Consider the following 26,777-nt stretch of genomic DNA (forward strand, 5'->3'; position numbering starts at 1 on the left):
TCGATCGCTTTATGGGTATATATTAGGACATCACCTGTATGTCGGGTATGTGAATCACATCTAATATGATTATATCCAACTGGACCAAATCGGACCACAAATACGATTTTTTTGGATATATCGATCCTTGCGCCATCCAGCGGCGATTTTTTTCACAGGCCGCTTTCTATTCGTATGTATTATGTGTTCAAAATATGAGCCAAATCGGACCACAAATACTATTTCTTTGAATATCTCGATCCTTGCGCCACCTAGCGGCGAGTTTTTTTTTCATAGCTCGCTTTCTATTCATGTATGTATTATGTGTTCAAAATATGAACCAAATCGGGCCAAAAATACGATTTTTTGGAATATTTCGATACGTGCAAAACTCATTGCAGTTTTTTTTTCTTATTATTGCATTGTCATAGGGTTCTGAACTATATTCCAAGTTTCAAGCTTGTAGCTTATGGGGAAGTTACTTAAATTTCAATTAGAAAATTAACAACGGCCGTGCAGCCGGCCAAGTCAAGCTAAATAGAACCGTTTAAAAACCCTTTGAACCGTTAATGATTTGTTCCCATTTCCTTAACAACAAAATTGTTTCATATTTCTCTTGCATAGGTATGTATGTTTAAGCGCTCTAATCCAGTGGTCGTCTAGTGAAATAATTATTGGCGCCACTTCACATGTATTATTATTCTCTTTCGCTTAGTCGTCGCTGAGCAAGCAGAATAGCAACATCGAAAGAGGCTGCTGTTTATTTGGGCATTCCCGAAAAGATATTTTGCAAACAAACGCTCATGCGTAGTTTGTTTTGTTTGGTTAAGGTCAGCAATTTATTATACTCAGCTGAGCAGAGCTCACAGAGTATATTAACTTTGTTCGCATAACGGTAATCCGTAACGGCATAAACTAATCGAGATAGATATAGACTTCTATATATCAAAATGATCTGGGTGAAAAAGAAACTCATTTACCCATGTCCGTCCGTCTGTAAACACGATAGCTTGAGTAAATTTTGAGGTATCTTGATGAAATTTGGTATGTAGGTTCCTGGGCGCTCATCTCAGATCGCTATTTAAAATGAACGAAATCGGACTATAACCATGCCCACTTTTTCGATATCGAAAATTTCGAAAAACCGAAAAAGTGCGATAATTCATTACCAAAGACGGATAAAGCGATGAAACTCGGTAGGTGCGTTGATCTTATGACGCAAAATAGAAAATTTGAAAAATTTTGGACAATGGGCGTGGCACCGCCCACTTTTAAAAGAAGGTAATTTAAAAGTTTTGCAAGCTGTAATTTGGCAGTCGTTGAAGATATCATGATGAAATTTGGTAGGCACGTTACTCCCATTACTATATATGTGCTAAATAAAAATCAGCGAACTCGGATGACGAACACGCCCACTTTTAAAAAAAAATTTTTTTTAAGTCAAATTTTAACAAAAAATTTAATATCTTTACAGTATAAAAGTAAATTTTGTCAACATTCGACTCCAGTAATGATATGGTGCAACAAAGACAAAGATAAAAGAAAATTACAAAATGGGCGTAACTCCGCCCTTTTTTATTTAATTCATCTAGAATACTTTTAATGCCATAAATCGAACAAAAATTTGTGAAATTTGGTAGGGACATAGATTCTATGACGATAACTGTTTTCTGTGAAAATGGGCGAAATCGGTTGAAGCCACGCCTAGTTTTTATACACAGTCGACCGTCTGTCCTTCCGCTCGTCCGTTAATACGATAACTTGCGCAAAAAACCATATATCTTAATAAACTTAGTTCACGTACTTATCTTAGAATAAAATATGGCCGAAATTCAACTATGACCACGCCCACTTTTAAGATATCGAAAATTACGAAAAATGAAAAAAATGCCACAATTCTGTACCAAATATGAAAAAAAGAGATGAAACATGGCAATTTGATTGGTTTTTTGACGCAAAATATAACTTTAGAAAAAACTTTGTAAAATGGGTGTGACACCTACCATATTAAGTAGAAGAAAATGAAAAAGTTCTGCAGGGCGAAATCAAAAGCCCTTGGAATCTTGGCAGGAATACTGTTTATGGTATGGCTTATATAAATAAATAAGCGGTACCCGACAAAAGATGTTCTGTGTCACCCTGGTCCACATTTTGGTCGATATCTCGAAAACGCCTTCACATATACAACTAAGGGCTACTCCCTTTTAAAACCCCCATTAATACATTTAATTTGATACCCATATCGTACAAACACATTATAGAGTCACCCCTGGTCCACCCTTTTTGCAATATCTCGAAAAGGCGTCCACCTATAGAACTAAGGCCCACAACGTTTTAAATAATCATTAACACCTTTCGTTTGATACACATGTCATAAAAACACATTCCAGGTGTCACCGATTAAGTGGTACGAATTTAACTTGCTTTGGCAGTCTTAGCAGTTTATTTCTATAAAAAATGTTACAATAAATACATATGCACATACAAGAAAAATATGGCACACTTACCGCAGTACGTCCTTCCACTTCCTTTGGCTAATCGGTGACTAAATTGAAAATACTTATTTTCGCGACTATTTATCCCTTCATTAGCAAACGGCCAAACGATTTGCAATTACCGTACCAGCTTGGAAGTTGGAAGAATGCACTGCAGTTTACAAAAATACCAAACAGGAGAAGCGGTCACTTTGGTTGAACAAAGAAAAAGGCAAAAAACAATGAACAGTTGCAATGTATGTATGTACATATGTATGTTACAGAATTTTAGTTGGCGTAAACAGCTTTAATATAGCAAGAATATGAAACAATAGAAACATGAAAACAACAACCTTAGTATGTGCATATGCCTGCAAACAATGGAAATTCAAATACAGTTGTGCGTAAGTATATAGACAAATTTTTAGAGCAGCGATTCTCAACATCCCCGCCCCCGTTAATCAGGAAGATTCACCATCATCAACGTCCAGGACAGCCAGCTTGGAAACTGCCCGCCGTTTTACTCCACTAGTAGTTCGTATGTCTGCACGCCGTATTTCCCCATCGGAGCCAGGGTACACTTGCTCGACTTTGCCACGACACCATTCTTTACGTGGAACATTTGGGTCACATACAAATACCAAGTCACCCTTTTGTATTGGCTTCTTTCGCTGGCACCATTTCACCCGTCGAGTTAAGGTTGGCAGATACTCAGATATCCACCGCCGCCAAAAGTGATCTCTCAATTGCCGTCCGATGCGCCACTGTTTACGTAAACCATTACCATTCTCAATTTCAATGCAAGCGCTAGGAGTATTTTCTTTGTTTGTTTCTCCCAGTAAAAAATCGTTAGGAGTTAGTTGTTGCTCCTGATCGACGCTGATCGGCAAATGTGTTAATGGCCTAGAATTAACCACGTTCTCTGCTTCAATAAGAAAGCTGTACAGCGTATGTTCGCGAGGCGCAGTCTCATTCAACGTGTGACGCAACACCCGCTTGACGCACTGCACCATTCTTTCCCATGCGCCACCTTCTGCCGGATTAAATGGTGTGTTGAACACCCACTCCACACCCCTTTGAGACAACTCGCTTTGCAGACGAACGCCGTCAAACACTTCTGTGAATCGCTTTGCCTCTCGGTCAGCCCCAACGAAGTTTTTACCATTGTCCGACATGATGCGTATGGGCACTCGACGTCGGTTCATAAAGTTTCGCATAGCGATAATGCATGAATTCGTGCTTAGATCATGCGCCAATTCCAAATGTACAGCCCTCACCGTCAAACAAGTAAAAGTGCCACCCACCTCTTCTCAGTTCTGCGCCGCACAGTGATGGTTACCGTGCCAAAATAATCGAAACCTGTATAACTAAACGGCCGAACGTACGGAGTAAGCCTATCAATGGGAAAAGCCCCATCAAAGGAGCCACCGGCGCTGCTTTATTTAATCGACATACTGAACATGCGGCAATCACACTGCGCAGCAGACCTCGTAGACGCAGCACCCAGTAACTGCGACGAATGTTGCAAATCGTAGCCTCAGAGTTTTGATGGTATGAGACGGAATGATAGTGCGTTACTGATAGTTTTATAAATGCATGGGCAGGCGGCAAAATAATGGGGTGTCGCGCGCTGATTGGCAGCCAGCTGGCAGCGTCGGGGCGTCCCTGCACCCGTAAAACACCCTCCTCGTCTATATATGGCGAAAGTTGTAGCAATGCACTGTCTTTAGGGATGTTATGGCCATTTTTAATGGATTCGATTTCCGCACCGTATACCTCATGCTGGACTAGGAGACACAAAATACGTTTGGCTGTATCAACTTCGTTAGCGGTGAGACCATAGCATCGATCTGGCTGAACCCGGCGGCGGCAAATATCAGTAAAGCGGATTACCCAAGCGAATGTTCTGACCAATCTATCAAATGAAGAAAATTGTTTAATATTTATAAGGTTGCAACTTACGATGACTGAGGCAAATTTTGGACGCAGTTCATCATCGGGTTCGTCGTGGCTACGATCGACGACATCTTCACAAGGCCACGTAAGCTCCTCCTTCTGCAGAAACTGGGGTCCACATGACCAGCGTGCTACTTTGCTAAAATCGACGTTATCATTCTTACGCGTCGCTTCATCGGCCACATTTAGTGCACTAGGTATCCATCTCCAATTACGTATGTTGGTAGTTGCTAAAATCTCCGCCACGCTATATTGCACAAAGGGTTTATAGCGACGATGCTCACTTTGAAGCCATTTGATCACGGTCGTCGAGTCGCTCCACAAGATACAGTCTTCGATGTCTACTGAATGCTTTCACGTATGCACTGTATAAGACGCGTACCCAAAACCGCTGCCTGCAGTTCCAGCCTTGGTATTGTTAAAGTCTTCATTGGCGCGAATTTTGACTTTGCGCATACGAAAGCCAGCTCAACATCCCCAAAGGAGTTACAAGATCGCCAATAGGCAACAGCGGCAAAGGCGTCTTCACTGGCGTCGACAAATACGTGGAGTTGCAATTTATGTGGAGCACCGTTGTGGAAATAAAAACGTGGTATAGCATATTCCATCACCGCTGATAGTTGTTTGCGCCACTTTTCCCATGCTGCATTGACGTCATATGGCAACAATTCATCTCAAGCAATACTATGCCTCCACATCTCACGCATTAGTAATTTGGCTCCTACAACGAAGGTGCTTAGTAATCCTAAAGGGTCGAAGATGGACATAACAACGCTTAAAAGTTCTCTTTTGCTAGGGCGCCTGATTCCATTTATCACCGCTAGGTCTACGTTATGGAACTTCAACTTGAAGCCGAAACAATCTGAAAATGATTCCCAAAACATGCCAAGTACACGTTCAGCTAACACACTTTCCTTCTTTGCAATTACGCGTGTGTCATCAGAACCACCGAGTGCTGCTACTACTTTCTTGTGAATGGCTCGCACCTCCTCTGACACTTAATTCGCTTCCTCTTCCGAGCTGAAACTGTCCACGAAGTCATCGACGTAGTGGTGGTCCAATATTGCCTTCACAGCACGTTTAGTTATATTATTTTCGGTTTGATACTCCAACGCGTTAATTGTTTTGACATAATTGGCGGCGCACGGCGAACATGCCGCGCCGAACGTCATTACACACATCTCGTAGACATCTGGAGTGCTTGTTGGATCACCACTACGCCAGAGAAACCGTTGAGCACATCTATCTTGTCTTGAACAAGCACTTGGTGGAACATCTCCCTAATGTCAGCACACACCGCGACAGCACCTTCTCGAAAATGAAACAATATAGATGTCAACAAACGATATGCCTGCGGCCCCTTCAGCAGTTGTGAATTGAGGGATATGCCACTTAACTCGGCTGCGGCGTCGAAAACCATACGCAACTTACCCGGTTTATTAGGGTTAGCAACGGCAAAATGCGGCAAATACCAGGTCGTAGGTGTAGACATTGCGGCTGCTGCAGCGGACAGTTTTCGTGCATATTTGTTGCTGATATAAGAGTCCATGATGCGCTTGTACTCGGTGGCGAAATTTGTATCACAACTCAACTTCTTCTCCACATTTGCTAATCATTTTAGCGCCATGTTGTAGCTATTAGGCAATTTAATGTTGTCAGATTTCCATAAAAGACCTGTTTGGAGCCTTCCATCGACTCGGCATGTTGTAGTCTTCAGGATAGCTGTAGCTCGAACGTCTAAATCACTTACTATCGGGGGCGCAGCTCTAACCCCGAAACTCTCAGTATCAAAAAAATCAGACACCAAATTATGTAGAAGTTGATCGGCCTGGCTGTTCACGTACAAACAAGTTGACGGCAACGTCGATAAAGCAATCGTTGGACCAAACACCACCCAACCCAATTATGTTTTAGCGACGAAAGGACCACTCATGTTCAATTTTATTGTAGTCGACGGCAAACCTAAATGACAATGATCAAGGCCAATCAGCACTTTGGGTCTTACCTCGTTATATGGCCGAACTGGTAAATGGCACCGTTGAACATTTGACTTCAAATCATCCTTACTCACGCTCTGCAAGGGGAGTTGCAAGTTTGATACTGCAAAAACGCTTCGGAGGTTATGTTTGTGCTCCATACCGGCACCACTTATTAGCAAATCTACCACAATTGTTGGCTCTTCCACTGTACGCCCTCCAAACCAAATTCTGCTTTCGTCCCTGGATGCCTAACTCTCGAACGATGTCACTGTCGATCATTGTTATGGATGACCCTTCATCCAGGAGTGCGTACGTATCGATACGTCTTTGGTACCCGTATAAAGTGACTGGAAGAATGCGGTACAAAAGTTTACTATCAGCGGAGCTATAACTCAAAACTGCTGGTCCTGGATCTTGTGAAACTTGTTGAGTGGGAGATGACCGTTGGGTTGGTGTTGGCCTGTTCGAGATTTGAGCGTTCCCAGATGTGGATTTTGTGCAAGGCTGCGATGGTGTTGATTGGCTTGGGAAATTGTTTTTGCTCCCGATGGCTTCATGCAGAAGCTTGTGGAGCACCCTTCGGCACCCCTCGATAGCGCATGGCTTGCGGCGTTGGTAATTCCGTGTACCATGACATAAATTGAGACAAGAGAAACACATACGATTTCGTTTAACTTCTGCCCACCTGTTCGGAACTGAAATTTCTATGAAGCGTGCACACAATTCTGGCTTATGGGAACCCTGGCAAATAGGACATCTCGACGATCGCTGCGGCTCGGTGGCATGTAAAACGGTACGGCTCTTTGACTCCTTCGATTGATTTTCAGCGCAAACAGTGCAGATAACATTAGCCAGCTTAGACAACCAGTCGCAAAAATGCTTTACATTCGAATATGTCTGTATCGCTGATGCGAAGCTAGCCCACTCGATACGCTTGCTAACGGGCAACTTCGATACGTCAAGTAGTGTAGGGTTAGCCAAGTGCAACTCACCTCCATGAGCAGATTGCAAAAATACACAAATATTACTAACCTTAGTTGCGATCGGGATGATTTTTGCCATGTCGTGCTCCGAAATGGGTGCTATTTTCCTCAGCTTTGACAACTGGCTACGAATCAGTTGTTCAGGACGACCAAACCTAAATTTCAAAAGCTCCAAAATGTTGCCTACGTTGTTGGGGTGTATCAGGAGTGATCTGACAGCCTCGTATGCGTCTCCCTTTAGGCTTTTCTGCAAACGTTGATTATTCTCGAAGTTGCTATACCCATACATCGCAGTGGATTCTGTGAAAGCCGTGTAAAATATTGGCCAATCTTCGGGCTTCCCACAGAAATCCGGCAGAGGCTGCATCTTCCTTGGGAAGGTGAACAATGGCGTGGTTGTAGAACCCATATTTGTGATATTAGGAACCGAATTTGTAATGGAGCTAATAGAGCGTGTGTCAGTCGGCTGTACAATTGGCTGATACATATTATTCATCATCGCAAAGGTCGGTGTATTAGCAGTGGCGGTACTTGTGACATAGAGTGGCGGAGAGTAACGGGCTTCGTCTAACTGTGGCAATTGTGAGTTTGGCGAACGTGACCCCGACGAATATGTTATTGGCGCCTGTGTTGTTTGTGGCTCCGCTGGCTGCGAGATTGATACCCTGGCGACGGTATTGTTCGCATTTGATGTGCTTGGCATACTCGAATTTTGCCCCTCACTACGCGCTTGATTCTCCTTTATTACCGTCTGTGCTGCTGACAAACTGTTCTCCAACATGGCTATTCGCCTTTGCAGAGCTGCGACCACATTATCTTGATGTGCGGCGGCATTGGCTGATGAAGATCGTGTGGTGACTCCGGCGGCACTTGGAGCGGCTGACGAATCGGAGGTGGCAACTGGTGCCTCGGTGACCTGGCTGGCCCTTGATACGGCTGTTGGTTGAGCATTTGTTTCCATAGCTGGCAAATTGGCTGATGTGGCACGCCGAGGTGACTTGCCCATGAAATATAAAAACAAAGAAACAAACAACAAAGTTATGTCAAAAATTTAAATAAATTAAATTAAAATGGTGCAAATCCAATCTGCAGCTGAAATTGTATGGCATCGGCAATAGTTGTGCAAATCCAGTCTGCTGCTAAAAATTGTATGGCACTGGCAATAAATATAAAATTATGTCGCATATGCAAAGGCTGCGAAATAAAGATATACAGGCCTGTTCTGAATTCCGACTTGGAATGAAAAGTAAAACGACATTGATTTCGACTCGGTTTCTATTTGGTGTTCTCAATTCCCATTGTAAAAAATCGATTCGAAGTCGATTTCGAGTCGTTTTCATTCCGATTCGGTAATCAGTTTAATCAGCTGTTTTTGTTTATGTGTTTTGGTTTAAGTATCATAAAATTTTATTTTAATTAAAAAATGCCTGCAGATATGGTTTTTGATGCGCTGACGCAAGAATACGTGCTATTGTGCGTGCGAATCGTAAAAATGCGCTGGATCGGAATTCAGAACAGGTCGACTTCATTTCGATCAGCATCGATTTGTTTGCCTAATAGATTTCTTGATAGAAGTTTTTAAAGAAAGATTTATTATGCCAATTTAACTCAAATTTAAACAAAAAATACACACAACTCTTCCAAATAAAATGAAGAATTTAAAAAAAAATATCTGAAAGACAAATATCGCAACATTTGTGTATAATCTGCCAATTAATTTTCATTCCGACTGCTCAGAGGCAATACTTTTCAAACCTATAATTTTTGGTCGGAATCGAAATTGAGAACACCAATCCATTTCGATTCCGAAAAAATTGATCGGAATCGGAATCCAGAACAGGCCTGATAGGCTGCAAAATTTGCGTGCGAAATAAGATATGTGTTGCGAAATAAAGATGTCACCGATTAAGTGGTACGAATTTAACTTGCTTTGGCAGTCTTAGCAGTTTATTTCTATAAATGTTACAATAAATACATATGCACATACAAGAAAAATATGACACACTTACCGCAGTACGTCCTTCCACTTCCTTTGGCTAATCGGTGACTAAATTGAAAATACTTATTTTCGCGACTATTTATCCCTTCATTAGCAAACGGCCAAACGATTTGCATTTACCGTACCAGCTTGGAAGTTGGAAGAATGCACTGCAGTTTACAAAAATACCAAACAGGAGAAGCGGTCACTTTGGTTGAACAAAGAAAAAGGCAAAAAACAATGAACAGTTGCAATGTATGTATGTACATATGTATGTTACAGAATTTTAGTTGGCGTAAACAGCTTTAATATAGCAAGAATATGAAACAATAGAAACATGAAAACAACAACCTTAGTATGTGCATATGCCTGCAAACAATTGTAATTTCAAATACAGTTTTGCGTAAGTATATAGACAAATTTTTAGAGCAGAGATTCCCAACACCAGTGTTACCCTAGGTTCATTTTGCTAAATGTATGTAATGTTCGGTTACACCCAAACGTAGCTTTCCTTACTTGTTTTGTTTAAATTTTTCATTAGACCGAAGCAATAAAATAGTATTTATATGGCATATTTACGAACTACTCTTTGTGTGTTAACAAACATGCGTGCATACGTCCTACCTCTTTGATTTTTCATCAACAACTATACCACTACCACTAAGATGATTTTAGTTTTACTCACACAGCCACAGTTTCAATTTGGGTGACCACTGCCCAGTTAGAACGCTACTTGTTATATAATGCATTAAATTATCCGTAGTGCTACAAAAACTATGCGTGAGAAATTCAAAAATTTACATCAGTTTGTTAAGACAGAGTGACAAATCCTCACGTATATTTTTCTATACATGTGAGCAGCCTTCTTTTTTACGTTCACTAAATTCTGGTATTAAGCTTTCATATATTTTTCTCTTTTCAATATGCTATTCATATGCCATATATAACATGATTTATACAGCAACGAATGTCATAAAGCTATGCGTTAGCGTTATGGCATAAATAACATATTATCTAGCTGTTGTATTTATCTGATATTCCTAATGCATATATAATGAAGTAAATAACAAATTATCTAGCTGTTATACTTATCCCATAGTCCTAACGCATCTATAACGAAAAAATAACACTTAATTTTTTTTTATAAAATTTTTATTAAAATGAATATTTAAAAATTTGGAATACATTATTGGAATACAATTGTGACACAACTATACGTTCCATATCTTTTTGTGCAAGCGAAAGATTCGATATTTTTTTTTTTTTTTTTTTTTTTTTTTTTTATCGCCTTTATTTACAATCTGTCGTTAGACAATAAGCAAATTTTATAACATTAAGTGCAATTTGTCCTATAAAAAGGATTATTATGTGACTTCTATGTATATACAACTGTAAATCTCGAGTTATGTAAATCAACTAGGAGTATGTGTTAACATACATATTTATTAACTTATATATATACATTAACTTATATACATACATTACATTAAGGCCATCCTCCCATACAACCCCCAAAACTAGTTCGCCCCGCAAACACACCTTCGTTGCGACCGACAGCTGTATTTACGGGGCGAAGAAATTTCAAAGGCTATACGAGAGAAAGGCCCCATTTTTGCTTAGGATCTAAGAGGCAAATCTAAGGGGTGCAGTCTTTGCAGCCGTCGTGTTTCTTCGCTGTTATCTAGCAAGTTAATGGCTTGTGGGTTTGGATGGTTGTGTAGTCTCTCGATATATCGTGTGATGTATCTTTTTATTTCGTCTATAACCATGATTCGATGATTAGCATCAATTTCATCATTAAATAAAACGCTAGGTGCATAAATTGGCGCTTGCTCGAATACATCGCGTATACGTTCTTCAGATTCATCCGACATGCCAGCTATTAATTCTGTAGCAGCAACATCTATTAATGGCAAATTTAATTGCTGTAAAGAAAAATGTATAGTATATGTAAAATAAAGGTTTACGTTTATAACAGGGATGCACCTTAACGTTAAGCTAATCGTTTATCAAAAAATTTCCACCGTTTCCGTTGAAACACTTCGAAATATTATCGATAAAGAAATTATCAAGATAAATTGTATCTCGTTTTTAACCGAAACGAAAAGCTTTCGTTAACGTTAAAAACGTTAACGAAAACGTGATACTTTATGTTTGAATTGTGCTGGCAATGCTATAGCCATGGTGAAGCCGTAAGGTGGCAACAACGAGCGCACATACACACACAAACTCTATGTAATTTGCTTGTGTAATTCGTTGGTGGTAATGTCAAAAATACTCTGAGAAATGTTCGTACTGTCAAAATTCATGAGAAAAGTTGCAATCAGCTTGGCTAATGCTTTCACCTTTAATGACTCTGCCATCAATCAGCTTTGCCAGCATAGTTTGAAATTAATAATCAACATAAACGATTTGATTTCGTTTTGATATGGCAGAAAACGAAACGAAATCATTTCGTTAATTTGACGATCTTAACGTTAATAAACGAAACGAAATGACTTCGTTTCGTTTATTAACGTTGATTATCGTAACGAAATGATATCGTTTCGTTGGTTAAGCATGCCTGGTTTATAAATTGCATGTATATATACCCCAGCAATTGCATGCGCAAGTAACGTTTTTCCAGATCCAGGCGGACCGTGCATTAATAAACCACGAGAAGGGCATTAAACCCAAAGAAAAATATATATCCGCTGCTTTTATATGTATTAATAATTCGCAAAGTTCTTTTGAAGTTTTCTCCATACCACCAATATCTTGAAAAGTTTCACGCGATTTACGTTTTTAGAATTTACGTTGCCGTTGTTGATTAATTTGATTGGAAGCAACACTTGAAAAAGGTCCGGCATCGTTATTTTGTTGTTGTTGCTGATAATTGGATAAACGATTCCAACGTTGTTGCTGTTGTTGTTGACGGTATTGCTGTGCATGTTGGTCATTTCTATCATATTGTTGAGACGAAGCCCTATCGTTTTTTTCTCATGATATTAAGCGTGCATTAAAATTTTCGTTCGTATATTGTGGAGATATACTAATGCTTACCTCCGTTCAACAGCAACATTCGCTTTTTATTCGGTTATTGTTGGTTTTCTTGATCAGAAGATTCTGGGAATTCGTGGCGTTTGTGGGCTCCAGTTGCTGCTTCAGACCCAGCACTGCCAATTGCATCTGCACTTTACTAGACGACCCCTTGGTAGAGTCAGCATTAATTTTATTTAGTATAACTCCAGAAAGGGATTTTCTACTATTAGAAGCGGTGGCATCTATTCTTTTTTAATTCAATTGAAGTTTCAGCATTAAATTAATTAAATTTACATACTATTAATATTTTTTGACGCGTGCAATCTGTCAAGAAAGCAAAACAAATGAGTGGGAATGCATACAATAGACAATAATGCAAAAATGATATATCCCCTTCCCTCTCTGACATTCAGCCAGAACCATGGCGGAACCATACAAGGTGGTAGCATGGTGACATAGCTACAAACATACATAAAAGTTCCACGTACTTTGTTTTTGTAAATCGATGGACTAATGTCAAAATCGTAATGCGCCGGAAGTTGATGTAGCAAATCACATTAAAAAAAGACAAATCAATAGTCACCGTGGTACCACCTGGTATAGTTCCGCCATTGCCAGAACAAACTTGTTTTTGTTGTAGAGGAGATGACAGCTGAAGATTTTGCATTTGTATACGTGAATGCGTTAGGCAGTTTTTGCTGGGTGCTCTAATACTTACTCACTTATACTCCAAACTCACATACATACCATCCCCATCGCTACCTAGTAGAAGCGTAAGGTACACCATGTCGTATACGTAAAATCACATTTATAATCAATAAATCTTTGAGCAGACGTTCTTAAAAGGTTTACCGCGAAGCGGATGCAATTTGGTGTTTATCTTTTCAATCTCCATTTAACGGTATTAGCTCTTACATAAATATAGCATGTACGAATGAATGTGCAGAGTAATAATAATAACAAATATTTACAGGATTTGGGTGTTATGGCAGGCAGAAGACTTTTGGTCAACTAAAGTGTCATCCAGCAAAAAAGACACCAAGTAGAAAAAAATGTAAATACTTGGACTCCATTTGAATGAGTGAAACAGCTAGGTGGAGTCACCAAGTACGAATATTTGGTCATGGCGGGGATAGTACTCGTATGTATGTATATTCTAGTTACTCGTAGACTGCGTCCATCTGTCCATCATCTTTGTTATCCGTCGGTCAATTGGCACAGTTGAATGAGATATTAAAGACTATTGCTTTAAAACGGATAGTGGCGAGACATTTAAGATTTACAGACCCCTACGCGTTGGTGACGACGGGTACCTAAGAAGATTTAATGATGAGCTGTACGAGCTTTACGCAGCCATAAACATAGTTCAGCAAATTAAAATGCAGCGGCCATGTTATGCGAACGGAAGATGACGCTGCGGCTTATAAAGTATTATTATCGGAGCCCACGGAGAAGCGACTGGCGTGCCTTGTTGGACGGCCATAAAAGTTCAAACGGTTAAACGCCAATTAGAAGGTAAGTAAGTGGCGAGACGTTCATTTAATATTCATTAACGGCATTAATGATAATCAAAAACTTTTCTCCCTATAATTCCAGCGTAACATCATCGACGGCGTCACAAAATATAGATAATCCAATAATCCTCTGGCTGACAACTTAGCTAGCTTTTCTGCTCAAATTGGATAGACTAACGCAGCATAATGCCCTAATGCAGGCTTTTTCGGGCGACCATATTAACTTTTTTATTTTTTTTTATTTATATTAACTTAAGAGTAACAGGACCAAACCTGTCTAGGACGCAGCATGCATGAATGAAGGGACGATTAACATAAACTACCCTGCATGAGCTCATTGCTTACGTAGAAAGATCAGTCAATTGATCACTTGTAATGCAATACATTTCACCTGCCTCTCTAGGCCTTAAAAGTTCCCTTAACAACATATAAACCCATGCACGTAATTTCTGCAGTTTCAGGGCATTTTTCATTAAGACAAAATCGATAATTTTCAGTAACAAAGCAATGATTCCGACAGGCTTCACATAATGACAGAGAACTTTTCCTTTTCACGAGGGTCAAACACACCGGCATCTATATAGATAACAAGCTTAGCTTAAAAAAGTCAATATTGAAAGATCAGTTAAGAGGACATACATTTCTTACTACTCGTGCCAAAGAGGAATATGCACGAACTGGAGTCTAAAACCAAAACTTAAGGCGCGGCTTTACACCAAAAGTCTGTATCCCATAGCACAATTTTGCTTTCATTGCGTATTCGAAAAGGCACTGCCTTTCCGGACAATCTAACCAGGTCATGGAGTATGTATTCAAATAGTTGGTAACCTATATCAGGTTCACAAAATGGTTCGAAGAGGAAAAGTAAAGGTGACTTTTTGTGGTATCACAACGAGCCTATTGATGCTGTCCAATATGTACCCCAACGGCAGCCACTTCAATCTAATATTACCTAAATATTTTGGCAAATATTAGCATCACTATGCTATTAGTAAATGATCACAGCAACAGTAATACAGTAAGCAGTGAAACTTATATACCTGCACACACATAACCAGCAGCTCGAAGTGAAGAGATATCTCACATACGCACATGTAGTCATGAGCTAAGAGCAGAATTTTTTACTCACATATACACACGCATATGGCTAGTAGAAAAGCATAAACTACAAATATACATGTATATAGCTGGTAACCAAGCATGAGATACAACTGTCTTCGAACAGTTCGAAGTGACTAGATGTTAGGAGAAATGGGTGAATGGGAAAACCGAGTATATAAAAGCAGCGCAAGCTGAGAAATCAGTAATCAGTTTGATTTAAACATTAGTTGTGAAGTGTAAGTTATTGTTCTACTCCCAAAGTAGTCTAAATAAAGAACATTTTGCAATACTGAGTATTGGAGTTATTTATTCGACAGTTCAGCGATACGAACGTTCGGCGATATGAACGTTAGCGGAATCCCCCAGAATAAGTTACAATATCATGCCGCGAGTGATATTATCAGGAAGCCGCCTTCTTACATTGGCTCACAACCAAACGGGTTTTCAGTGACTACCCAGAGGTCAATTAGTAGTTTATTATTTAACACTTCTCCCGGAAGGCTACTTAATCGCAAAATTCAAAATTGACCTATAGACAAGAAATCGACCTAATCCTTTTTGAGATAGCAAAATAAAATAGAAATATATCGCCAGCTTAAATTGATATTGAAAAATCTTGCTTATTAGATTACTAAGATAAATTAACTTTTCAGTATCAAGTAAATGAGTAAATGACTAACATACTTACACATCCTGCAAGCATTCTGTACATAACGCTAAGCAAGAAACTCTTATCAAACGCATTTTTACACAACATTTGCACCGCCTCTCCATATCCGATTTATTGAAGCGAAACTGAAAGAGGAGGTCTTAATCAACCACAAACACACCCACATAGACCCACATAGCCGTGCAGAGCATAAGATTTTATCTGCTGCAACTGGCATTTGCATGAATACTGTGAATGCAGAGAGAGATCCAGTTGCATGTGTATATGTGTGTGTGTTTGTGCGACGCCTATTGTTATGCAACAGATAAAGTACATAACATTACAAAGCACGTACAAATTAACTTTGCATATTCGAACATACTGTTGCAATTAAACTGCAATCACACACACACACGCACACCAATAGACACCAACTTGACTACAGCTGATTCTGCACTTGCCATGTGTTTATCCTTTTTGGCTTTGTAACTTTACACCTTTTGCTTGGTGCTATCAGCAGCATTCGAAATCCTTTTATGCATACCAAATACGTTGGCGTAAAATTGTCTGCTTAACTGGCTTTTTGTGTGGTCATGAAGCAGCTGTTACTGTTGCTATTTCCTCTCTTAATTTAAATTGCATAATGTAAAGTAATGTGTAAAGTGTAATTTTTGTACCTGCATGTATGGGTGCGTGTGTGTGTGAACGTGGGTGGCAAGCTAAGCTATTCGATTGTCAATTCATTGCACAAACTGCGAGTTAAATTGATATAAATAAATGTATGTACTCGTACAATAACAACAAATTAGGCTCTTACTCGGTGGCAAAAACATTTTTGCTTACCACAACTTGCGCGGTTATTCGTGACAATGCTCATTCCGCTTGCTCATGTTGGTATTAGTTTAGAAAGTTCTAGAAAAAGCTTAGTCAGCATCTCATTAGGTTTACATTACCTGAATGTCGTCCAAGCGCAGTCAAAGTTGTGGCTGTGCATAAACATCTCAGTGGCGGAAGTGCAAGAATGATTTAAGGAAAAACCGCGTATCAAACTTAAGCAAATAAGCCCAAAGGACAGCTAAATTTTGGAAGGGGTTTCAAAGAATATTGAAATAGTTAACTTTGATGATTTATAAGCTAAATTTGTCAGATTTTGGAGACGGAGTAATTATATAGCATAAGTAGTTTGTTTCACGAGCAAACGGAAAACCCCTAATTAGGTACCAGCGCGAACTTACCGGTTTCATTACAGGTCATTGCGCTATTGCATCGATGCTACGACTGTGGCGTATATAAACATGCTCTCTCTGCAGAAGCTGTCAGACGTGAAGAAAGAGGATTCCATTGATAATTTTCCCTGCTGATGTCCATGACTGCAAATAAGACAACTAAGATTTCAGGGCGCACGATTTTTCGACAGTCTGGCAGCGATTTTGGGAATGTGCATCTGTGCATTAAAAATGGGCAAAAATCTCTCCAGGTGGAAATGTTCGAAATTCTCATGTATCGTTTTGACGCGTCGGAAGAAGTTACGTATTGATATTTCCAACCAAGAGGAAGCCACATTTTTTCCGCAGCCTCGAAAGGCATGTATCTGGGTACACTCAACTCGCTGTTACGGAGAATGCGGAGATTTCCGTACCAACACCCCTTTAAGCCGAGTCATTCCCTTCAATGGCTGACTGTTTAGCGGGCGGTTTTTCAATAGCTCGCAGCAAACGGAAAAGTTCGATTGCCATAAGTGCTTATTCTCGGCATGTAGGCTTTGCCGGACGCACTAACCATTTTCAGTTTATTCGTGGGACCAAGAAATGGATTAACAAACAAGTAAAGAAGACTAAGTTCGGGTGTAACCATACACTATCCAGAAGAAAAGCTGTCAAGGACTACCCCTAAGAAGGCATTACAGAACAGCTTCCAAGCGAGAACTATGCACGTTACCGCAGCGCTCCATAGTGATGGCTTAGTCTTGAGAAGCGACACTGCAAAAATTGTTGGATTACGTGTTCCATTTTCTTCATGTTGGAGTACTCTAACAGTACTCCTTTGCAATGCGTTTGCGGACCACCATCAGTCGATCATTGCTCGTTTTTTAACGACCGTGATCACAACACGATGACGATGGAACAGAGTTGCCAAAAGCAAAATATTGCATACAAATTACTGATGATACAATTTTACTATGGCAACTCTTATAAAATACAACAGCGCACTGGTTTTATGTATACACCCTTCAAAAAACGCGAGTAATCTATAAATAATGTAAGGAATACTCCTTTGTGAGTATAGGACTGCTCCAAATCTAATTTTTATTCATACAAAAAATGTGCTCCAATTAACATTGCGATATCCTAGGAGAGGAGTAGGTGATCCCACTCTCGCTTTGTTTGTGAGTATTCCATAGAGTACGTACGTGAGAGTACTTTCCAAAGTACTTTCACTGTAGTAATCCATGGAGCACCCACAGAGGATCATATGCCAAAGTACTAAAGAGGAATTGTGTCGGAAAAAATTATCGAAGTGAATTTAATTTAAAATGAAAGTAAATGAAGAGGGGCAATACAACTTTTATATTTTTTACTACGAATATTCTTATGTTATTTAGCATTTGCGTGAATAAAGAAACTTATATTTCTCTATACTACAGTATGTATCAGGGCATTTTTTAAGTAATACGAACGTGGCCAAATGGCCACGTAGTAGTCCGCTGTGGCCACGTAGTAATCATAATCTGGCCACAACTAAATTTCGAAAATGCGTGAACAACACCTAACTGAAATAATGTCAGAAATTTTCTGAACATACATGATTTCCCCAAAATGTCAAAAAATATATAACTTGCTAATTCTAATGAAGTATTTGGTACTAATCGAAGAAATTTATCAACGAATGAATGATAGTTAGAGATGGGAAAGGGGTAAATACCCAAATGGTAAATACACGGTAAATTGGTTATACATGGTAAAAATGGGTAAAGTCCCAAATATTTACCCAAAATAAATACCCACGACGGCCACCGTGGTGTGATGGTAGCGTGCTCCGCCTACCACACCGGATGCCCTGGGTTCAAACCCCGGGCAAAGCAACATCAAACATTTTAGAAATAAGGTTTTTCAATTAGAAGAAATTTTCTCTAAGCGGGGTCGCCCCTCGGCAGTGTTTGGCAAGCGCTCCGGGTGTATTTCTGCCATGAAAAGCTCTCAGTGAAAACTCATCTGCCTTGCAGATGCCGTTCGGAGTCGGCATAAAATCATGTAGGTCCCGTCCGGCCAATTTGTAGGGAAAATCAAGAGGAGCACGACGCAAATTGGAAGAGAAGCTCGGCCTTAGATCTCTTCGGAGGTTATCGCGCCTTACATTTATTTATTTATGTATTTTTAAGGGTAAAAATAATCTTTTGGAAAATATGGGAAACCAACACACAAATTCATTCCAAAATGTATCCAATTTGTCCTATATTGGTGGGTAGTTATCCATTATGCTATCGGTTGAATTAGTTTTAATCTGTAATCCAGCGTTTTTCAAAAATATTTAGCCAATAATGCATGCCGTTGCAAATATTTAAGTTTACCCAGTAAACATTTTGAGTCGAAAAAGAGTCGGAAAAATATTTAAATTGGAGCCTTTACAGCCGGTATGTGCTCATTTGGGAGGCCGAAACCAATGTATATCCTTCTTGCAATGGTCGTCCTATATGAGCCTATTAACGTAAATCATTTGAGCCTAAAAAAGATGCTTATACAATAGGGCGGGTCAATTTAAAAATCGCTCATTGCTCTGTGAAAATCGTATTCTAGGGATCAAAATAAGGAACTTTGACGAAGGAACCATACCTCTAAAACGAATTCTGATGTCCCCCCTTTGGGTCGAACTTTTGGGTAGGGGCAATTTTAATTCTACCTGCTGTGTCTGGTGGTGGCTTAAAAACAACAACACAAGCAATTTTACGATCTGCAATTGTGTCACAGTGATACCTTCATTTTTTAAAATGGTTGAATAAAAAACCCACACAACTATGTTTACGACATGCAAATGCATCACAGTGATGCCTTGCTTTTAAAAGGGGGTTGTAAAAACGCTAATTTCTAATAATTTTTTAATTTCTTTTCTATTACTAAGTTAAATTCATTTTTTCATTTACATATGTTCTGACTAAATAAATTTCTTAAGAGAAAAATAAACTCCAAAAAGAAAAAAAAACATAGGCATTTCAAAGTGGGATTTTTCAAAATTTGCAAGTTCGACCCAAAGGGGGGTCATCAGAATTCGTTTTAGAGGTATGGTTCCTTCGGCAAAGTTTCTTATTTTGATCCCTAGAATATGATTTTCACAGATCAATGGGCGATTTTTTTGCCTCCCCATAAATCGACCCGGTCTATTATACAATAAAAGAATAGGAAGGGTAAAAATAATGTACAAATGTAATTCATTTTGTATTAAAATGAACAGTGATCGTAACAAAGTTTCAAAATTTGTTCCAAACTCGCTGTGACGAACATAAATAGTTGATAAATGATAATTTTTGCATGCAAGATTAGGAGCTTTTAGGCCGTTAAATAAAAGGCAAAAATTAAATTTTCTTTTACCCTCCTACGCGTTTCGACGCTTTTCTGATTCCTATATTGCCCACTTATTTTGGATTCGTTTCGGATTCTTAAATTATGAGCGCCGTGAGCCTGTTTGTTTGGGTAAATATGTGTCCCTTATAAATATTCTCTTACAGTTCTGGAGTTTAATATGGTTCAAAAGCTTCAAAAATTCTATCACCTTAAAGTCTTTTATGACTCCGATTTGATGAAATTATAAACAAACGAAAAATATTAGAATTAGTAAACTAGGCAGCTCCGGAAAAAAACTTTGAAATTTTTCTGCGACAATTTATTCTAAATAAATAATTAACTCAACTAATACGTATTTCATTTCTATCTTATCCTCATGTGAGTTTTATCACATTCTCCCCTATGTTTTCCGCTTCGGATATATGTCAAAAATTCTTCCTAAAAGCCCTGAAGTAGTGTCATTAAAAGGCTCAAAATTAGCAGTATATGACGCCAATAAGGCTCATATATGATATCGGAAGAAGGTCTGTATAAGACTTATGTTAGAGGCAAAATATAAGCATATAGCATTCGCTTCAGGTTCCTAAATGAGTTCATAACGAGTGCAAACGATCCAAAGTTTGGACTCCTTTCAGACTAATTGTTGACTCCGAGTGTTTGCTGGGTTGTTTGTTTAAAATAAAAACGAAATTTTTTTAATTTCAAATGGCGTATAAATTTAATTGCTGAATTGTAATTCCAAGCAGCCTCGATTCAAACGATTTTTAAATACGCAAAAAAAGACACAAAAAAGGAATATTCCGGGTATTTTCCCGGTATTTACCCATAAAAATGGTAAATACCCGGTAGAATCCCAACTCTAATGATAGTTCATCAAATATACCATCAATGAGGATTTATATGGAAAAGAACATAGGTATTCACGACTTCCGTGACATATATAAATTCTACAAATTCTGCACGTGCTCGAGGGTTTTTTGTCAGCATATAATAAAAAAATTTTTGCCAAGTATGTAATAAGTTGGATATGAAAAATAACTATTCCTGGGATTACTTGTTTTATTGCAAATGTTTTGGTATGAGTGAGTCACAACCACGGTTGCCACAGCATGTTTTTTTTTTGACCAAAAATGGCAATATTCAAAAGCTGACCGGTATGGTCAGTCATGTCGAGGAGATATTTTTCTTTTGGCCACCTAGTGAAAAATCCTTAAAAAATGCCCTGGTATGTATATATAAAACCAGTGCGCTTTTGCATTTTATCAGAGTTGTCAAGGTAAAATTTTATTATTAGTTATTTGCATGCAATATTTTACTTTTGGCAACTCTGTTCGATCGTCATCGTGTCGTGATCACTTTCGTTAAAAAACGAGCAATGATCGGCTGATGGTGGTCCGCAAACGCATTGCAAAGGAGTATTGTTAGAGTACTCCAACATGAAGAAAATGGAACACGTAATCCAACAATTTTTGCAGGGCATACTATAGTATAGAGAAATATTAGTTTCATTCACGCAAATGCTAAATAACATAAGAATATTCGTAGTATAAAATATAAAAGTTGTATTGCCCCTCTTCATTTACTTTAATTTTAAATTAAATTCACTCCGATAATTCCTTCCGACAACACAATTCCTCTTTAGTACTTTGGCATATGATCCTCTGTGGGTGCTCCATGAAGTACTACAGTGAAAGTATTTTGGAAAGTACTCTCACGTATGTACTCTATACGATACTCATAAACAAAGCGGGAGTGGGATCACCTACTCCTGTCCTAGAACATTGCAATGTTAATTGGAGCACATTTTTTGTATGAATACAAATTTGTTTTGGAACACTCCTATACTCCCAAAGGAAATACTCCTTACACTATTTATGGAGTACTCGCGTTTTTTGAAGGGGAGTTGATAAGGTGTCGAACAAAAAAGCAGGCAAATGCTTTGTTTGTCTCAACTATGCAAGTTACAGTTACGTATAACAGCACAAACTGAAAAGTGACGCGTCAATTTCAGCATTTATCATTTTAAGTAAAATTTTTGTGACGAAAAGATGCATATTAATTTGAACGGTGAGGAAATATTAATGTAATTAAAAATGCATAAAAGATGAACAAGTAGAAGTAACATAAACGAAAAATTGTGAAAGAAAAAAACAAACTAAGAGAAAAACTTAAGAAAATCGAAGTAAAGAGTGAAAGTGTGGAGCCTATCGAAGAAGTATATAACAAAAGTGAAAATATAGTTTATATATAGAAACTTTTAATGTCAATGAGATCATATGTAAAATGATGTGTTTACCCTTCGAAAATACTTACGTTCTTGTTCCCCTACTGCATGGTTATACGTATAAAAATTATTAATTGTAACAGAAACTTTAATTGACAGCAAAGAAAGAATGGCAGAAAACAAAAAAGTCCTCCGGCGGATGAATTCCACATTGGGTAATTTTAAATCTTATGAACAAATTAATAGTAAGTATAAGTTTTCTACATAATATTTAAAAGATAATTACTTATTGATATTTTCTAGATATTGAATTAAGATTGAAGGCGTGAAAAGATTTAGTAACTCAACAGAGTAACACCATTAAAACTTTAAAAGAAGACTTGTCCAATCGAGATGAAATGATTACAAAGGAATTAGCCTCTATCCATGTATTTGTACGTGACATGGCAGCTGAGAAGAAGCAAAATGCTGATTGATATACTTCAAATGTTTCCTGTTAAAAATATCGATGAGTTGCAGCGATTTGAAGATAACATACCAAACTTAGATGAACAAGCTTTGGTACGTTATATGCTGATTGTAAATTCACGTAGATATCTTTGTGCATTGCCTATTTAAAGTGTGGACCTGCTAAATATGAATTGTCTGAATATAATAAACTTTATCCGTTTTGTTTCGATCTTCTACAAATTCGACTTTTTGAGTTAGCAGGTTTCAACTCTAAGCCCCCATATCCTAATGCTTTCTCTTCATATACTTACTATAACCGAACACCTTTTCTTCTGCTTTTAGCTTAATGCCATCAAAAAAATTATTTAAAGTGGAGGTATCGCAAAAAACCACCATTTATTAGGAAATGACATTTTTGTATACCTTTATATTAAGTCGCTTTCATGTTTGTAACCTCATTTCCATACGAATTTTTGACCCTCGGAAAAATCTTTTTCGGTAACTTCCCGTCGAGCTAGATACTTAATACTTAGAGCATAGTTCAGATCTGGGAGACATTACCATGCAAGTGAAAAAAATCCGCTAGCTGGCGCACGGATCAAGATATACAGAAAATTAATTTTAAAATGGAAATTTTGCGATCGACTTTTAACTAACTTCACGGTGATCCAGAGACTTGAAACTTAGCACATAGTTTGCGAGTCGATGGTACTACAATTCGTGGAAAACAAAATGACGCCAGGTGGCAGACGAATCCAGATAAATGAAAATCCCTGAAAAAACGCAGGGAATTTTGCGATCGATTTTTAAACAACTTCCCGGTGAGCTAGAGACCTGAAACTTGGGCCGTGAGTCAGAACCCGGTGACAATGCAATATTTGATCAAAAAAATTTCGCTAGATGGCGCTTGGATCGAGATATTAAGAAAATTAATTTTGATTTGGGAATCTTTCAATCCATTTTTAACTAACTTCCCGGTGACCTAGAGACTTGAAGGTTGGCACACAGTTCGAGGCTTGATGACAATACAATTTACAGAAAACAAAATTCCGCTAGGTGGCGCGCTAAGTGAGATAACTACAAATCCTTGAAAAATGAGGCGAATCTTGCAATCAATTTTTTAGTAACTTCCCGGGGAGCTCGAGATGTGAAACTTGAGCCGTGAGTCAGAACCCGATGACAATGCAATATTTGATTAAAAAAATTTCGCTATGTGGGGCATGGATCGAGATATTAAGAAAATTAATTTTGACTTGGGAATTTTTCAATGCATTTTTAACTAACTTCCCGGTGACCTAGAGATTTGAAACTTGGCACGCAGTTCGAGGCTTGGTGACAATACAATTTATGGAAAACAAAGTTCCGCTAGGTGGCGTGCTAATTGAGATAACTACAAATCCCTTAAAAACGAGGGAAATCTTGCGATCGATTTTTGAGTAACTTGCCGGCGAGCTAGAGACTTGGATCTTGGGCCGTGGGTCAGAAACCGGTGACAATGCAACATTTGATCAAAAAAAAAATTCGCTAGGTGGCGCACGCGGATCGATATGGTAAGAAAACAAATTTTAATTTGGGAATCTTTCAATCCATATTTAACTAGCTTACCGGTGACCTAGAGACTTTAAACTTGCCACTTAGTTAGAGGCCTAGTGACAATACCACATATAGAAAACAAAGTTCCGCTAGGTGACGCGCTAGTCAAGATAACTGCAAATCCTATAAAAACGGGGGGAATCTTGCTATCGATTTTTAAGTAACTTCCCGGTGAGGTAGAGACCTGAAACTTGGGCCGTGAGTCAGAACCCGGTGGCAATGCAATACTTGATCAAACAAAATTTCGCTAGGTGGCGCATGGATCGAGATATTAAGAGAATTTTAAAATGGAAATTTTGCGATCGACTTTTAACTAACTTCACGGTGATCCAGAGACTTGAAACTTAGCACATAGTTTGCGAGTCGATGGTACTACAATTCGTGGAAAACAAAATGCCGCCAGGTGGGAGACGAATCCAGATAAATGAAAATCCCTGAAAATCCCTGAAAAATCGCAGGGAATTTTGCGATCGATTTTTAAACAACTTCCCGGTGAGCTAGAGACCTGAAACTTGGGCCGTGAGTCAGAACCCGGTGACAATGCAATATTTGATCAAAAAAATTTCGCTAGATGGCGCTTGGATCGAGATATTAAGAAAATTAATTGTGACTTGGGAATCTTTCAATGCATTTTTAACTAACTTCCCGGTGACCTAGAGATTTGAAACTTGGCACGCAGTTCGAGGCTTGCTGACAATACAATTTATAGAAAACAAAGTTCCGCTAGGTGGCGGGCTAATTGAGATAACTACAAATCCCTTAAAAACGAGGGAAATCTTGCGATCGATTTTTGAGTAACTTGCCGGTGAGCTAGAGACTTGGATCTTGGGCCATGGGTCAGAAACCGGTGACAATGCAACATTTGATCAAAAAAAAATTCGCTAGGTGGCGCACGCGGATCGAGATGGTAAGAAAACAAATTTTAATTTGGGAATCTTTCAATCCATATTTAACTAGCTTCCCGGTGACCTAGAGACTTTAAACTTGCCACTTAGTTAGAAGCCTAGTGACAATACCACATATAGAAAACAAAGTTCCGCTAGGTGACGCGCTAGTCAAGATAACTGCAAATCCTTTAAAAACGGGGGGAATCTTGCTATCGATTTTTAAGTAACTTCCCGGTGAGGTAGAGACCTGAAACTTGGGCCGTGAGTCAGAACCCGGTGGCAATGCAATACTTGATCAAACAAAATTTCGCTAGGTGGCGCATGGATCGAGATATTAAGAGAATTACTTTTGATTTGGGAATCTTTCAATCCATTTTTAACTAACTTCCCGGTTACCTAGAGACTTTAAACTTGACACTTAGTTAGAGGCCTAGTGACAATACAACTTCTAGAAAACACATTTCCGCTAAGTGGCGCGCTAGTCAAGATAACTGCAAATCCTTGAAAAACGAGGGGAATCTTGCAATCGATTTTTGAGTAACTTCCCGGTGATCTAGAGACTTGAAACTTGCGCCGTGAGTCAGAACCCAAAATTCCAAATGCCTTTTTGTAGGCAGCACTAAAAAAGTGAAAATAAAAAGATGATAAAAAAATTTTAAGGACTACTTTTATATAAAAGGACCAACAAATAGAAGGAAATTTTTCCTTAAATACAGACATAATCTTTTTGAATTTTGACTAAGAACTTTAACAATAGCTCTTGTAAAAGAATTTTGGGATTTAAAATTATAAAAGTAGAGTGCGTGTTTAAATTTTAAATAATCAACTAGTTAATCCCAAGTACATGGTTTGCCTTAAATTGAAAGATTGCGCTCCACATTTATAGTTTTAAATCCCAAAATTCTTTTACAAGAGCTATTTTTAAAGTTTTTTATACAAAATTCAACAAGATTATGTCTGTATAAAAGGAAAAATTACCGTCTATTTTGTGGTCCATATAAATAAAAGTAGTCCTTAAAATTTTTTTATCATCTTTTTATCTTAATTTCAATTATGACGGGGTACAAACGAAACAAACGTTCAAACAATATATTAACATAAACGATATTTTATATAGTAAGTTGTAATAAAACTAATATTCAATCAAACTCTTTATTTGTCTTTTCTTTTCAATTGCAGAAGCTGTTGCTGAAAAAGTCGTAACAAAAGAAAACTTTATTTTCGAAATCAAAAAAGGTTAAAAAATGCCAAGAACCGTGTACACAAGGCAACATGTCCAGCAAGAAAGCAAAAATAGTTTTTAAACAACAAATACATATATATATATATATATGTATGTATTAAATTTCGTTTTGCGCTCAATTTATGTTTATTTCGACGTTTTTTAGTATACCAAATAACATACACTAATTGGTAAAAATGTTAAGAAAATA

The 26,777-nt window shown here is 38.3% G+C and overlaps 1 protein-coding gene across 2 annotated transcripts; it reads right to left on the reverse strand.

Moving 5' to 3' along the window:
- Window positions 1-10,954: 10,954 nt before the first annotated feature.
- Window positions 10,955-12,645, reverse strand: LOC137242639 (nuclear valosin-containing protein-like). 2 transcript variants are annotated; one of them, XM_067769914.1, is made up of 3 exons: window positions 12,392-12,645; window positions 11,941-12,314; window positions 10,955-11,274 (listed from the first exon to the last, which is right to left on the reverse strand). In XM_067769914.1, the coding sequence occupies exons 2-3, from the start codon at window positions 11,992-11,994 to the stop codon at window positions 10,966-10,968; spliced, it is 363 nt and encodes a 120-aa protein (XP_067626015.1). In that variant the 5' UTR covers window positions 11,995-12,314; window positions 12,392-12,645; the 3' UTR covers window positions 10,955-10,965. The 2 variants fall into 2 exon arrangements, with proteins under 2 accessions (XP_067626015.1, XP_067626012.1); XM_067769911.1 differs by having other exon boundaries at window positions 11,941-12,645.
- Between the last annotated feature and the right edge of the window lie 14,132 nt (window positions 12,646-26,777).

Source organism: Eurosta solidaginis, chromosome 1 (genome assembly GCF_040869045.1).
Source record: "Eurosta solidaginis isolate ZX-2024a chromosome 1, ASM4086904v1, whole genome shotgun sequence".
Lineage (NCBI taxonomy): Eukaryota > Metazoa > Arthropoda > Insecta > Diptera > Tephritidae > Eurosta > Eurosta solidaginis.